Genomic DNA, 16,753 nt, shown 5'->3' with positions numbered 1-16,753 from the left:
CCTCATCATTAATGAACATCATGTTTGTTATCAAATAGAAAAATCATGGCTAGGTGGAAGACCAAACAAATATTACAATTTTGATAGGCTTCAGGTATAGCAAAATTACAAGGAAAACATTCCTTTTTATGCTAATGAACAAGAAAAAACTGTAAGAAGAAAGCCACTCTGTCAACCACAGAGGGTGGGCCTGATATGAGACTGCAAATAAATGGGCAAATGATAACAAGGCACCTTAGGTTTGGAAAGCAAATATTTAAATTCTATCTAGCAACACAATACTTGCCTTGAAATATGTAGGCTCTCAGTTTTTCTGGCCCCTGAGAGAAGCTGCTTTGCTCACATTTTTAAACAAAGATTGCACAATACCAGCCTGTTGGAAAACACAATTTTCCAGCAAAACTCATGCTAACCGAACAGAGCTGAGCAAGGTTTCAGTGTTCCCAGGCCTCAGTGAAATTCCGACAAGCTGCAGTGGTTGTTTGCCTGAGAATGTTTTGTGGGAAGAATGCCATGAGAAAGATTAGAGTCAGGAGTGTTATGAGAAAAGAATAAGGGAGTTAACAGGAGGATCCCTGAATGTGTGAGAACAGCTGCAGGTGTGTGTGTATCTATAATTAGAAATATCTGTAACAGTATATAAGTCTCTCGTTTGGTGAAATAAAATTGGAGCTTACTTTATATCTCATATTGAGAGTGCTGTGAGTTTTCCCTCGCGCCGCATCTCGTTAAATGGAACTGTTTTGTTCATATGATTCAATATAAGACAAGGATGTAGACAATCTCTGAATTTTATTTAAGGCTTTCTTTCTTTGTTTATTTACTGAAGCCAGTAAATAAATTTGAAAAAAAAAAATCACCTGTGTCCACAATGCAAGAGTGCCTTTGCAGAAAAAAGGAGTCTGGAAAGATTGAATACCATAATTCCCTCTAATTTTGAAAATAATCACTGCTGACTGTTTTCTGAGGGTAAAAGTGTAAATGGTTATAGATCAATAAGTAATCTCATTCAAAAGGAACTCAACTGTTCCTGAAAGCAGAGACATTCTCAAATAAAAATCAAACTAACACATTAACAAAGTTCAGACTAATCTAAACAACAAAATATTATACTGCCCTAGTTACGTTTTTCTCAATTGATCATTTATTTATGATGCCATAAAACTCCATATGCTTTCAATTTTGATTGCTAGTTATTTGCTTTAAGGCAGCTGAAATTACTTTTTTAGACTTTCTAGCCTGAGAGCCTTCCTTTCTACTTAAAATTTGCCATCACAAAAGAATGCTGAAATCAGAGGATAAATTCTAATATTAACAATAAGCACAGTCAGCTGTGATACACAGAAATTCTCCCATCAGATTCCAGGTTAAATTCCCAAGGATAAACATACCTTCCTCTGACACTGCTAAATTCTGTTCCTGTAATTACACTGCAATAAACTGCTCTATCTGTACAGGTATCCCAGTATGATTTTTAATTGGAAAGCCATGAAAAGTAGCACTGTATCAAGTAAAAGTCATTTTGAGTATGCCTGAGACCCTGTCCAGCATCATATACTACAAACCCATATCATTCAGTGCACTGTCAACCCCAAAGGGTTCATTAGCAAACTGTTACAATTACATTCAAACAAAATCAATTTAAAACTCCCAAACGTATCGAGACAAGAAGAGATCTCACGCCTTCGTTGGCGATACTTACAATATGCAGCTCTAAATAATCTCCAAGGCCAGTAGAACTGTCCACCCGCACCAGCACAGCCTCCTTTTGCACAGTACTAAACCCTATTGCCAGTCTGTCCGCTCGAGTGCTCGGCCGGTCGTTAGGAGGCCACGTGTAAGTGATTTGTCCACCACCTTTGCTAAAGATATACGTTGTCCCCGCTGCAAAAAACAAGAAGAAAGAAATGCGATCAGCCCCCTTGCACCGGTGCAAACCCACGTGGAAATCGTATGCCCTTTCAGAAATCAGGATGTTCTCACACAGCAAATAGATTCATAGGCTGTATTTCAATGCAAAGAGGTCTTCATCTCTAAAAATTAGGCAGCGAGTGAAATATTAGTGGTTTTTATATTGTGCAATCAACACAGAATGTAACTTAATTGCAAATGATATGACTTGGAATACCATCGTTCTGATTCAGAAATGCATATCTGTTTGGAAGGGTTCTTAAGCTTATGCTTGATGAGCATATTTCTGTGAAGTGTAGAACAGGGTTGAGTTAAACCAAATGCTTTCTTCAACTGCACCTATGTGGAGAAATCAAATTATTCCAGTGGCCTCATGGCTGACCAAAAAAAAAAAAATGCAGCTACTTATTTACGAAATGAAAATGATACATGAGGATGGCTAGCAAAACAAGATGTTAACAAATACATTCAGATAAGAGTTTTACAGATCTGAGGTTTATCATCTTGTGGCAGATGGGGATAACAAATGGAAACATACTTTACTTGTCATGTCAGGACAAAGAGATTAGTCTACCATCTGAGTAAGCAACGGCTTATTTGCATAATGCTCAATGTATATCTTTTAAAAGTGGAAGTCTTTACACATTACATCCAGCATGCACTTACAAAATCTATAATCTGTTTGAAACAAGTGTTGTAATCCAAAACCACTTAGCACTCAGGTGCTTAACTTCATCTCCAGCATATTTCCTCAGAGCTAAAATAGCAACATATCCGGACACTTTCCATTTAAACCTTGTATCTAAACAGCACAGAGCAAGCAAATTGTGCAGGCATCTGATTTTTTCATTGGAAATGTCACTACAAGCTGTCCACTCCTTTTCCATGAAGATAGGTCAAAGCTTAGGGAGATAAGTCAATGCATTGTAAATACAAATGTCTAGTTTTACTATCCTAAGCTGCCTCAAAGTATAGCTATTCTCAATTTTATTTTATTAAATAGGTAGTGGGATTTTTAAGTAGGATAAGTGGGATTTTTTTTTTTTTTAACTAAAAGAGAAAAGATTTAGGTTAGACACCAGGAAGAAATTCTTTACTCAGGGGGTCGTGAGGCACTGGAACAGGTTGCCAAGAGAAAGGGTGGAGACCCCATCCCTGGAAGGCCAGGCTGGATAGGGGTTTGAGCAACCTGATCTAGTGGGTGACATCCCTGCCCATGGCAGGGGGGTGGAAGGAGGTGAAACTAGATAATCTTTAATGTCCCTTCCAACCCAAAGCATTCCACGATTCCAGAAAAAGTAATTCTGTTTATTCCACCCAATGCTCTCACTCCATGCTTCCTGTGTCCATGTAAGGAGATGGTGCATAACAACATAATGTAATTTTCTTTCTTTCCAGGTTGACCAAAAATGCTGTGAGTATATAAAAGGATCTAAAATCCCTTGAATGTGCAGATTTTTAAAGCCAAAGCCAAGAAGGATTGTATAGTTACACCACTTGTTCAACTCCCAGATGTCTCAAAATCTTACTCCTGAGAAAGATTGCTTTGTGTCAATCATACAGCAAAAAGGACACCTGGTCTTTTTGAAAAGATCCCCTATATTTATTTCTAATATCACTTTTCCTTTATGGAATTCCATGCCTATTAATTAGGGTTTTTTTCCAGTGCCATCAATTTATAATAATTTATGCACTATGCATAGCACCAAAACCACTGTAAATCTTATTTTATATTAACACACTTGTGGGATAGCAGTGTGCTTGAAATAGATCTGCTGGCTTTTCTCTTGATGCCAAAATACCAAGCTGCATATGTTTCAGGAAAGTTTGTCAACTCTCTTCAGCAAAGACAAACACAATAGCAGGTCTGTTACTTAAGGTTTCACTTACACTTTAAGTGAAATCAGGTTTTATCTTTGTAATGAAGAGTTTTGCAAAAATGGGGAAGATTGGGGATGTGCCAGGATTTGTAATGGACACGGGTAAATGGTGTTTGGTTTAGGAATGTGTGTGACAAAACCCTCCTCTCCTGCTCTCCCACCCTTGCTTTCCTCCTATGCAGTGGTCTGAAATACACAATAATCAGCTGTGTGTCATTAATCTCCAGTTTCAACACATCCCAAACCAAAGACACATCAGACAGGCAACATCACTCCTGATGGTCCCCAAGTTCAGCTCTTTGCTGCTGCTGTTGACTTCAAATCTCCAACTGATGAGTTGGGACCTTCATGGAGTTTATGTCACTGCAGTGTCGGGAGTGAAAGGATTTGTTCTTTGTTGATGAAAAACTGAGGGCTTGATCCAAAGCTCATTAAAAACAGTGACAGCCTTTCTGTTGACTTCATAAAAGATGGTGTCAGGTCATGAATGAGGTTCTCATGAGTAACAAAAATGAGAAGGCTAAGAAAAAAAAACTCCTTACACCTCAATGTCACAGATGAAACTGTTAGAATAGTACCTAAGATTTAAGTGGCAGTGCATAATTCTCCTTTTCTTGGTTGTAACAGATGTGTTTACCCAATTTAGAAGACAAAGAAAAAGCCTGCCAAGCATGGTGGAGTCATACTGAATACAATGACCCAGAAGTAAGTCTTCAGATCTGAACAATGAGAGGCTCTGCTGTTCTTATTCAGAGAGAATCTTTGCGGCATTTTTTTGTTAAATACTGCCCTTCAAATCAACCAGTGAAGAGCAATTCATTCCATACTGCTGCCGCATTGAAGCCAAGGTCAATGTCAGTGGAGCTGGATATATCTAGCTGTAAATCTTAAACTACACAGAATAAACATCCAAGTTTTAAAAAGTGTCTTTTATCCACGAGAACATGTGGCTTATGTATTTTTATGACAAAGCTTTCCCTCCTTTATAACTGCCCATTTTGTAGCTCTTCGAACTAACAGTGTGTCTGGTAAAAGACTAATTAATCCATGCTGATGAATACAGATCTGCCTCTGTCTGAGCCATAAGGGGAGTCACGTTCTCTGAATTTCCTGTATTAATTATGAAAAAAATGGGTCGGAAGCCATTTGAGAATAGATCCTCTGGTGTTTATATTTCAAGAAAGACAAATATAATAATGTAAAATTTATTACTCGGGGATTGATCTCAGCTTATAGTCTGACCTCCCATTAACTATTAAAAGATGGAAACAGCAGTTGTTGGATGCAACCCCCCCCCTACTATCAGTTCTGGATATGTTAAGAAACAGCAGAGGAAGCCTAATTCACTCGCTTCATAAAGGCTTTTATGCTCTCTGACAAACCTTATAATGTCTGTGCTGCTCTTTCAGAACATTGTCACGAAACCCCAGTCGTCCTCCTTCTCTCTCTTAGCTTGTGGCACTGTGTTGTTTGGGGTTTATCATCCCCAGAGAATTGAAAGCAGCGGAATTGTAACGTCAGGAATAGCGATGCCATCAGCACAGTACTTGTAAGCAAGCAACTTTGTAACATGCCAGTTATATCTCTCAGCCACAGAATTTACTGCATAATTCTTTATGCTTCCATGCATCCACACAATGTTTAGGAAAAAATGTCCACACAGCTCTTTGAAATTCTTACCCACGAAAGCATGGCTCCCATTGTAACAAACTGCCAGTGGTCAAGATACAGTAATGTTTTTTAATGGCCTGGGTCTCTGAAGTCCTACTTGTTTGCAAAATACATCTTTATGAAATAGTGCATTCATTTCAGCACAGTCTGGCAGCAACTCAAGGACATCTGCTTACCTCTACAGTATTAAGCAGATAAATATTTTGTTTAGTACCCATTTACTGTATTTATTATTGTTTATGACTGCAAAGCTTTTCAATATTTATTGCTCTGAAGTCACATTTGATGTAGCTTAATAGTTTGCTCAAATCAACAACAAATCAACAGCTTTCTACCTTCCTCATGTTCATTCCAATTTTGAGTTTAAGGTATATTGCACTGGAGGGTAATGTACATAATTCCATTTTTCTCATACAATGTAAGTAGCATAATGTTTATTTTCAACATTCACATCAGGTTTCAGATGCTGATGAAGTGAATGCAATGGTTTGATTCAGCTCTGGACCCTAATAAACTATGATTCCATCACACTCTGTGACTGAAAAACTGAAGACTGGAGCCTGTAAAGTTCAGTAATGAAAACCATTAGCTGCACTTTCATTAATAGAAAAGCAATTTTTAACTATTATAAAAAAATGGAGCGTAAGTACTGCTAGTAACAAGAAATTACCCAATAATATAATTTTCTTCTTTCTGTATCTTATCAGTACTTCATTCTGGGCTACAATGTGAACCCTCTTATTCCCACTGGTAAGTAATTACTTGCATTGATAAACCTCCTGGATCCAGAGAGACTATTTGTGCAGGCTATTATTAATTACCAAGAGTAAAGAATTTACAATATGAAAACATATATATAAAAATATACACACACACACATGATTGCTGTCCAAACATCTATAATGAAGGCAAGTAATTACATTAACTATGTTCAGGAGAGCACATAAATCTCCATTAATACTATTTTTACATATTCATCTATGTATTTTCAGTCTGCACAAGCTGAAGTTCAGAAAAATACATATTTCTGTACATATATTTGTACAGATTTTCTAAGGTAAGTAAAGAAAGGAATGCTTCAAGCCAGAAACATGATATGCTGGGGGAGAGAGGGTAGGGAGAGATGGATTAAAATACAATTCTTCCCTGTTGTTTCTTCTTAGACTTTGAGGTGTTATTAATTATTTACTCAGGAGAGAGAATACATGCCACAGGGTTGAGGTGAGGAAGGCATGGCCATTAGGGCTAACCATGGGAAGGAGACAAACAGCTGCTGGAAGAAGTATTTCAAACTAAAGACGAGATTCAACTGAATGCTTCCTGAAGGCATTCTGATACACTCTCCCCCACAAACCTGGGCAGGAGCCTGAATATGGATTGCAACTGCTCTCCTGCAGGAGCAACATCAGGCTGTTTAATAGCAGAAGAGGTGTATTGCAGGGGAAAGAGAAGATGTTCAAATGGATTATTGCCTGTAGCTCTCCAAAGAGCTTAAGCCACAAGCTCCAGGGGCAGGGATAGACATCTTATTTTCTGGCTAAATTCTCTTAGATTTGTGGGTGATAGGGTTTAGGAGCGTATTATAATTCCTTTGACCAAGCTTGGCAAACCTTGATTAAGGTTCAAAGTTTTCCTGGAAATTGGTTGCTACTCCGAACAATTTCTAGTTAGGTCCTTGAACCCATCTGACTGCATGCCCAAACTAGGACTGTTACAAACAGTCTTATTTGTCACCTGTGAAGTCACAGACTGCACAGTGTAATTCCTTAGTAATTCCATTATTTCATTCATTGATCATCCCTTCCTCCAGAATAACCATAAGAAAACTCACTGGCCAAAGCAGCATTGACAAAGATCGTTGCTGGGTTTTGTTATTAGTATTGTCAGTAATGATTTCATCTTCTCTCTTCAGGTAGAGATGCTGAGGAAAATAAAGTGAATAGAAAATGTCTATTTGCCTCCTGTCAGCCTTTTATGGCACCTACATTTCACTGTACTACAGCTGAGCTCTAAAATTCAATGTTTCTCCAAGAGAGGTTGAGGTCACATCTATCCAAACTTCAAACTCAATCATCACCTGAAGCAAATAATTTAAATGAGCCAACAAAGCAGTATCTACTACTCCTAATTCAAACACAACTTTACCTTGCATTACAGACCTCCTCTTCCCAAAACACTAAGGTGACCCTGATTTGCTTTATCAGAGCCTACAAGATTTTCACCAGACAACATGCAAATTTTTTAGAGATGTCTGTAAACCAGTGCAGTGCATGGTTGATTCTATTCAGCTATCCCTGAGAGCTCTCTCCAGGTAAAGGTCTAAGTGATAATAGAACCTACAGAATCTCAAGCCATGCTGAGCATCCTGGCCTTTGCAGTGGCATTTGTTGAAGATTCATGGTACTAATACAGAAGCAAAGTTTTTTCTCCTCAGACCACAGAAAACTCTCAAGAAAACCATTCCTTTCTCTGCTCCTTTTGTTCAGTCTATGGCAATTTTATTCGGGCAGTTGTTTACATTTTAGCTTGCATGCAATAATAAAGTGGGTGAAAAAATACTCCGTTTCCTGTTCCAGATGTTTTTGTCATTTAAATTCCCCAGTTGCTATCAAGCTCTATTGATTTCAGTAGGGTCACTAAGTGACAAACAACTAAAATTTATGAGTAGCAATGGCTCAACAAATATGTATATCTGTAAAGAGCAACTCTGGCACAGCTTAGCATCAGAATTCCAGCATCATTCTTGGCATCATAAATTACCTAGTTAATAGTTTCAAAGAATTTAAGGAATTCTCCAACTAGAGTGATTTTAATATTTTAAATCAAGTAGTATCTTCCACCTCGAATGGCCCCATTGATTTAGATTAGATCACTTATCTGGAGTAAAGCGCTACTCAGTTTGAGTGGGGACATTGAACTAAGAGCCTCCAGTTGTGTTTAAAATGAATATAATTTTGAGAAGGACCTTAGCTAAGCAAGAGCTAGTTGAAAGGACTCCTAAGTGAATAGAAATTAAGAGTACCTGTTCACCTGACTTATTAACAAAACATGAGCTTATTAGCTGAATGTCAATGGATTCCATAGTTTTAAGGCACTGATTCTGTAACATTATTTTTATTAGCTTTGAAAGGTCCACAGGAAAAAAGCTCTGTGGTTAGTTGATCTCATTAATATGTTCATTTATACCAACAAAATCACTATTTATTTTATGAAAGGATACTGTCTTTCTAACATGAATCTGATACAGAGTGATAAAAGAAAATTACTGTTCTTCTCCCAGTTCTCTCAGTTTTATGGGCTGCCTATTACCTATCACCTTTCCAGTATGGATGCTGTTCAAAATGAATTGGAAATATTTCTGTATGAGATGTAAGGCAAGTAATTCCCCATTAGGGCCTTGGAACTTTATGCAATGTAGATGGTTAGAAAATTATATATTTTGGAAATTAAAGCCTGCTTTAAATGTCATATTGCACTCAACATGAAACATTTTAATCCATTATAACTCTATTAAAGGTAACAAGGATACAACATGTCTGGTTCTTAAAGCCTGCCAAAAAGTCAGACGGAAATTAAAAGCCAAATGTCTATAAATAAGGGAAGGTTTTATTCCTCCTACAACCTTGTCAACATACAGTTAAAGATAAATTTCTCGAACGCTGGCTACAGAAGTGGAAATTGTGTGGAGGAGAGGCACATATGAGAAGGTAAAAGACCGAGAAGTATTTCTGAACAGGTAAAAAGTAAAGGCATTATTAAGGAAACTCCCCTGTCTGACTATCCAGGAGCCACCCTGGAGTCACCCCCACAGCACCCTTGCTGGGACCAGTGCCCTTCCAGCTCCACTGTGGGCTTCCCACAGCAGAGTCCAGAGCCTTGAAACAATTTAATCAAAGTGCAACAGCTAAATAACAGCATAACAACGTCAAATAACAGCTCAAGGTGGTGCCTTCAAGGAAAGGCCCCGAGCAAAGGAACCCCTGGGCCTTTATAACCTCACTATAACTTTTATAACCTCCTAGCATCAGGAAATGTCAAGGCCTAAACTTCAATTTAACCACGGTTGCAATCATTTCCATTAAAAGAAACTAACTGCGCATGCACTGATTTGCTTCTTATGGCTTATTAGTTGTGCCAAATTCAAAATGAGTGCAGAGAAGGGGCTGCTTAGCTGAAGGGATTTGTAACAGGATGCAGGAACTAGGACATTAGCTCAAATACTATGCACGTTGATAGAGACCAAATGTTGTCACCATCTGTTGGTGCCCTGTGTGAAATCATTCGGTGGTTCCAATCCAGGGACTTTACAAACTCAACAGATACCTGGCAAAAGTTAAAAATTCCCTAAGCCAAGTGACTTGAGTTGTTAGAGTTTCCAAGCTTGCTGACTCAGCTGGGAAGCCACTAAGCTGAACACACAAACCAGGACCTGAGCACCTCCCACAAAAATAGTTCTGCACAGATGTTCATATGGACCAAAAACCGGTAAAAGAAAATCCAAAATTAAATCTTCTCTGTATAGGTCCATCAAAAGGCAATGTTCTTTTCACAGATACAATAATTTTTTAAGTCATTATTTCATGCAAAACATTAATGCCCAAAAGTTATGTTTTTATTCAATCACCCCTGGCAGTATCCCGATTCTCAGAAGTGCTGTTGTGTTTCTGGCAACCTTTAAAAATACCCACTCTGTCCTTTAAATGGGGATCAAAACATTTGAAATAGCAGGCTTTAAGTTATTTAATAGTGTTAGAATGGACAGGAGTTTGGCTGCAAATGCCTAGCATGCTTCTAGGCTAAAGTCTTTATTTCTTATTGGCTTCCTTACTAACACAATATTCCAGCTATCCAGTCTTGCATTAACTTAGTTATTTTTAAGTGACGTTTACATTATGTTCCTTGCTAAATTGTGCATCTCATAATTTAATCTTGAAAAATCCTTAGAGAGCTCTCAAAAGTAGCAAAAACTTGTCTTAGAAGAAAGGTTAGCACATGCTGAAAACGAAAGCACTGCTAAGTGCAAGCCCACTAAATTCACTGAAAAATTATCCACGCCCAAGGATGTCAGATGCTGGACTAAGATAAGATGTTGCTGTTGCTTGCAGCAGAAGGATGGTGCTGGCAACACCACAGCTTAGAGGCATTGCTGAGAGGAAGCTTCTGTTGAGAGCAGGTAATTGTATTTTGGGCCATGTGCAATGAAGTTTAATTTTGCTTGTTTGCAAAGGTAGTGAAGAGTAAGAAGTTCTGTGGCATACATGCTCTCCTACTAATTACTCAGCTACTAATATTTAGCAGACAAAATATATGAATGTTTTTGAGTAGACAGACACGGGCTTGTAGCTGAAGAAAAACAGAAAGAGCACGGTTTCTTGGGAGATGTCACACCCTGAAATGCAAAAATAGCAACCATTCTTCTTGTAACAAAAATGAAATCAAATGAAACTCAAGAGATGAAACGTTTGCACAAACACCAAGTCTCCCTGAAGCACATTAATCCACCCCTGAAGCAGCTGTTCAGAGGCATCCCAGAAGGAGACCTGGCACAGGGAAGGACTGATGAGCAAGGTGCATACTGACTGCAGTCTTGTGGTACTGGACTATCTCCCTGATTCCAAGCATGAACAAAACTTTAGGATGTTTCATTTGATATACAAAACAAGCTTTAAAGCCAAAGCTAGTCTTCACCAGCATTATATGTAATCAAACCTCCAAATAGTATCAGGTAAAAGAGGAACACGATATAAAAGTCTCTGCTTGGTCGTCTCAAGGAAGCCTGAAAATAAGAACCAGCAAGCAGCTAGAAATGATCCTTTATTTGGAGAGTTTTCTGGTCATTATCCCAAGGATTGACTTTGGAACATCAGTGTTTACTTACATTATCAAATTTGCACTGAAACAAACAGTGTTTAATAGGGGTACACAGACACAGCTGTATTTGTGCTTGAATCTTTAAGGTTATTAGACCATTATAATAAGAGCTAACAGGGGCCAGCCAGGTTGGGCCAATTCACTTCCTTCCCACTTCTTTCTGTTCTACTACATAATAGCTTTTCAATTGCGGCCTGGCACAGAAACACTACATGCTTTGTCATTATGATAATTGCTGTCGTTCTTCTTTGCAAAGTCCTTATGCTGTTGTTTGTAAGCAACAATTCTCTGCCAGCTTCAGAGGATAAAGAGCTGCAGTGAAAAATATGCATCTTAATGCTTTTCACTGAGTTACATAGTTAAGTAATTAGAGAGCATGGTTTAACCACTGGAATCCAAAACGTTTGGAGAGAACCTGACAAAAGAGTTTTGGGCTCCAATCTATTCAATCATCTCACCAGGGACTAACTCAAGTGTTGGCTCTGACGCTCCATATGCCAGTGCTATCAGCTATATCTGCAGTTAATCCCCCTCTGAGGACTAACCCAGCCCTAATAGTGCAGAGATTTTGTGTGGGCCACTTCCAAGGGTCTGGCTGGAGGAAATTACGATTGCTTTTAATATCCTGAAGTGAAGATCAGCATTCAATAGTCTGGAAAGCTTTACTTTAACACAGTGCTTTATAGAAACACACAAAGACCTCAAGAATCCTTCAAACCTGTAATACCAATGCATGTGGAAAACCATTCTGTGAAGAGATGTGCTCAGAGATAAACCATTTTGCAATAAGCATTCTTCTAAGTTTGCTAAAAAAAAAAAAAAAAAACAACCCAAAGTAAACCAGAACATTTGCCAAGAAAAGAAGGGAAAAACAGTGATTCAAATACACTAAACACCAGCCCTGCGAATGAGCTGCAGCACACCAACTTGGAAATTTTGAGGACTCCTGCACTCCAGTATTTTCTCACTGCATTTCTGTAACATAGATGATGTTTCTAGACATGTTTCTGCATCATACACAAAGATTGATTCCACTGAAGACACACAAATATTACGATAGGGATTGCATGCTATTTAACCTGAAATTGCTTAAGTTAAATTGTACAAGTTGTAAGAAGGCTCTCTGCCTATTCATGTAACAAACATCAATCAGAAGTTAAGAATCATTGCTTAAATCCAGAAGATTTTGTTCACATCCTGTTTGGCTCTCAAAGGACACTACCTACTCACATGCTGGAGTCTCACTAAGAAGGCTATTTAATGAGAGGCTGGCTTTGTGATGATATTGCCAGCATTTGTAATAACAATACAACCTAAACGCTGCAATTAAACAACAGAGTAGTATTTTTGGAATACCCTGCTGTTCCAAAGCACATTGTGAATATTAACATATTCCAGTAAATTAGTTTGTGCTCATTATCATAAGCAATTACTTACTATTTAGATGCTGCTGATATTAAATTGGCAAGCAATTTGCAAGAACTAATACATAGCATAAAAACTTTTCAAAATTCTAACAGTATGAAAAGACAAGTGTTTCTAGTGACACGGTCCCTTACATACAGATGTCTCTCTCTATATAAAAATTCTGTGTATCTCTTCCTATCAGTTATCTTTTTTCAGCAGCAAGTGGATAACTAACTACCCGAGGCTCTGTGACAAACTCTTTATAAACTTCCTTTTGATTCTGTGGAGTAAATCATAAATACCTCAGGCCAAATGCGACAGTAACATCTCATTCACACCAAAAAAGAAAGTGTTTTCATGCTCATTTTTGAAAATAATAGTTTAGAAAATATATCAATGTGAAGTTCAGTTCTTTGCTCTCAAAGCTATTACTTTCCTGATATAACACTGTCAGATGGTGAGGGTAAATCAACACCTTTGTCCTCAAGATACAGCCAGGAACAGAACAAGGCATGGAGAACCTGTCCTGCTTTTAGCAATAACGACAACATAAGCCTATTTCTCTTCAGACCAAGAAAGTAGTAATCCCAAAGGAAATAACCTCAAAAATAAAACCCCAAGTTAGGAAAGAAGCAGGACTACTTTTCTGAAGGACACTTAGTGGATGTAACAGACATTCCCAGCCTGGTGTTCTGCTTAGCCACAGAAAATTCACAGATCAAGTAACATAAGGTGAAGATAACCTGAAGAGCTTTGTGGGGAGTCTAAACCAAGGGCAACAATTTGCTTTGTTCCTTAGTTTATATCTTGGCCCCAAGTTTCAAATGAGAAACACTGCATGTCTTCTAGCTTCCATCACAGCCCTGCTCAGGTTGTTCCACATGCAGAGAGCAAGCCAGAGCACAACCAAGCATGGGGGTCAAATGAGAGGGTGTGGAATAGCTGTGCTGTGGTGCACTTCATTCCATGGTCTAGTCGGCAAGGTGGTGATCAGTCAAAGATTGAACTCACCGACCTTAGAGGTCTTTTCCAACCTAAATGATTCTGTGAATAGGTTATCCCTTCCCCTGAGTCTGCCTGCACAGCCAAGGAGCAAAGAACCAGCACTCAACAGAGCTATCAGCCCTCAAGGACCTCAAAGCTGTCCCTGTAGACACAGAATGGGCAGGTTAATCCTTATGCTCCTGGTGAGCTGAAAGACCTCAGCATGTCTAAGGGGAATTTCAGACCCTTGTTTTGGTAATACACTCACTAATCCTGACCTGGTGGGATTAGGCACCAGCTGAAATCACAACCTCAGCTGAGGGTATGTGTCGCTGTTGAGCAGCTAGCAGAGTAATGAATGCATCGGTTCTCGGTGGCAAGAAGGAATGACCTTTATTGTTTTGATTTCATCACATTTATAGAGTTCTCAAAAGTCACCCAGATTGGTCAGTCAGAAGCCTTCCCCCAGGCCTGATTGGCCAGGCCTGCACTGTCCAAGTTCTGGGACACTGTTCCAAAACATCCAAACTTTATCTTTATTTACAAAAACACAAGAAAACTTCCCATGGGAAAAACTGTGCTAGCCACAGGTATGAAACTGCAAACTACTTGTATGGGTATTGTGCCTGTCTGTTTATGCAAAATTGCCTTTAATGCAACTGTGAGCCTTCATGGGGACCTTGGGAATCCAGCATAACATAAACACACCACAGTAGTTTAAGTAATTCCCAGAATACATCTCTAGAAGTATAACTTGTGATCTCAGGTCTCAATCTTTCAAGCTATGTTTCAGTCTGGAACCAATTACTATAACCATCTTATCTTGCAAAATACACAGGACTGTAATAGAAACACTAATGCACCCTTAACTTTGGGAGCTCAATGGTCCCTGTCTGCTGTGCTCAACTTGGTACTCTTCTATTACAGATTATTGGGTTGAAAAGAGCTTTGGTAAAAATAGGCATAACTTTTGAAAATAATTTAGTCAGTTCTTAAACATATTTTATCTTATTCAAAGCTGGAGCACTTTTAGCACCTTTCTTGTCACTACCTTAAAAAATACATTTATAATTTTTTTTTTTTTAATCAAATCTTCAAATTAACTTTGTGAAGTTAAACTACAGACTTTTACAGCTAAATATAATGTGTGCCTTGGTCTCTGAAACAAAGTAATGAAGTTCTCATCTGATTAGCAAACCCAGTGTTTTGAGCTTATTGACCTCGAATAGAAAACAACCATTTAGCAACTGTTTGCAATGAGAGTAGGGCTTCAGTCACTTCATATTTACCCTTTCATCAGTCCTGCATTCCCTCCTTCTTAAAATCCTAATCTGCAAGAGTTCTGACAAATTGTTTGGTTTCCAGCAGTGTGATAGCCATCGTGAGCAGCTCTCAGAGCCAGGGGCCACATCTCCAAAAAATCCTCCCTCTTCTGCTTGGGGAGGAAAATACTTTACAGCTGATGTTCAATACCAGTGTCCTTAAGCTACTAACTCCTTGCAGGCTAAAAGAGTAGGAATGGAAGCATCAAATTACATTTTGATAAATAAAAGATGATTCATAACAGCATACAAGGAAAAACAAATTTTTCACAAATCCCAAAAGAGCTACTTATACATTTTCTGGAGAAATCCCAACTCCTCTACATTCAAGATCTTGGCTGTACATGACATTTAGACATAGGACTGTTAAACTAGAACTACAACGAAAAACACAGTAATATTTCCTTAAACTGCAATTTCTATTCATTCCAATTAAACGTCCTTAATGTTTGTAGACCCAAATATGATTTTTTCATATCTGTATTACACAGAATCTTAGCAATTATGAAAAATAGTATATGTTTCAGGGGCAGGATTCCTCCCTAAAGCTTTGTAATCTAATAATATCAAAAACGAAGAGAACCTGAACTTTTGCAAAGAAAAGAGTACATAGTTAGAATTAACAGCTGAAATGAGAATTTGTATATGTGACCCCAAAATACCCTAAAGTCATCTTAAAAAATAAGCAGGAACTCCTAATTTGCAAATGCAAATAACGAGGCATGTTTGTGTTCCATAGCAGTTTGCTCTTCATCCTCTCTCAAACTTATATCTACGTGTGAGCACTACCCTACACAGATCAGGTGTGGGTGTGAGGGAAAGCAGAGGCTAAAGGACACATGCCACAAATAAAGGAAAAATACAGAAAAAGTTTTGGGTTAGAATTACACTGTCCCTCCAACAGTAGCATCAACGGAACATGAATCTGACACAAAAGTCACAAGAGGGCACAACCAAGGAAGAAAATGTTATGAAGTAATTAAAATTACCTCATGAGCCTCTTTATGCTTATGCAAACATTCATCTAAAAATATGTCAGACCTAAAGAACAAGACTTGCTCTGATTATTGTGCTAGTGGCTGGAGAAGTCTGCTGTTAGCTCAATCTGATAAACTTGACATAATTGTAAAGCACAGCCAAATCACAAGCAAATCCTCTGAACACACATCAAACAAGCCTGGATCCCTCAACCCCCAGACTATGTTATCCCAGATATATTATTGCCTCTTCCCTAGGTCAGCAGTAGTGTCCAAGAGGCTTAGTGGTGCACTGCTTCAGGAAGCTGATGCAGCTCAACTGATGCCTCTTCCTCCTCTGGAATAGCCTGGGTGGCCCCATCTGAGTGCTGTACACTTCAGCTGCCAGTGAACTCTCCTCCTGGCACCTGCATCAGGGAGCACTTAAATTTTTTGGGGATGTTTCATCTGCTCAAGGGATTAAACTCATTGTGTAAGACAAAAATGATAAAGAAAGAATGAAAGTCACGAAACTGCAGATAAACAGAATCCATAAGGTTCTACAGTAATGCAAACATAACTGTCAGTCAGTTTCTGCAAAACCTACCTAATTAGAGCTGTTATCAAAACAAAGGTCATATTAAATAATACTAAAGATACCTTGTACTTACACTGATATTCACATTAATGTTCATCAAAGTAATTTCTGTTTTAAAAGGGATGATTATTTAGTATCATTATCAGTCTCAGC

At 38.4% G+C, this 16,753-nt stretch overlaps 1 protein-coding gene across 13 annotated transcripts in view; it reads right to left on the bottom strand.

Moving 5' to 3' along the window:
• The window catches only part of NRXN1 (neurexin 1), a 670,457-nt gene that overhangs the window by 206,726 nt on the left and 446,978 nt on the right, over window positions 1–16,753 (bottom strand). For all 13 annotated transcript variants that reach the window (XM_085054558.1, XM_085054559.1, XM_085054568.1 and 10 more), the window contains one exon: window positions 1,703–1,884. In XM_085054558.1, coding sequence (XP_084910684.1) covers window positions 1,703–1,884 — 182 coding nt within the window. The remainder of the gene's footprint in view (window positions 1–1,702; window positions 1,885–16,753) is intronic.

Source organism: Lichenostomus cassidix, chromosome 3, assembly GCF_008360975.1.
Source record: "Lichenostomus cassidix isolate B80296 chromosome 3, HeHo_3.0, whole genome shotgun sequence".
In the NCBI taxonomy this organism is placed as follows: domain Eukaryota; kingdom Metazoa; phylum Chordata; class Aves; order Passeriformes; family Meliphagidae; genus Lichenostomus; species Lichenostomus cassidix.
Note: the sequence above shows the minus strand (reverse complement) of the source record. Positions and strands in the feature narration are given on the sequence as shown.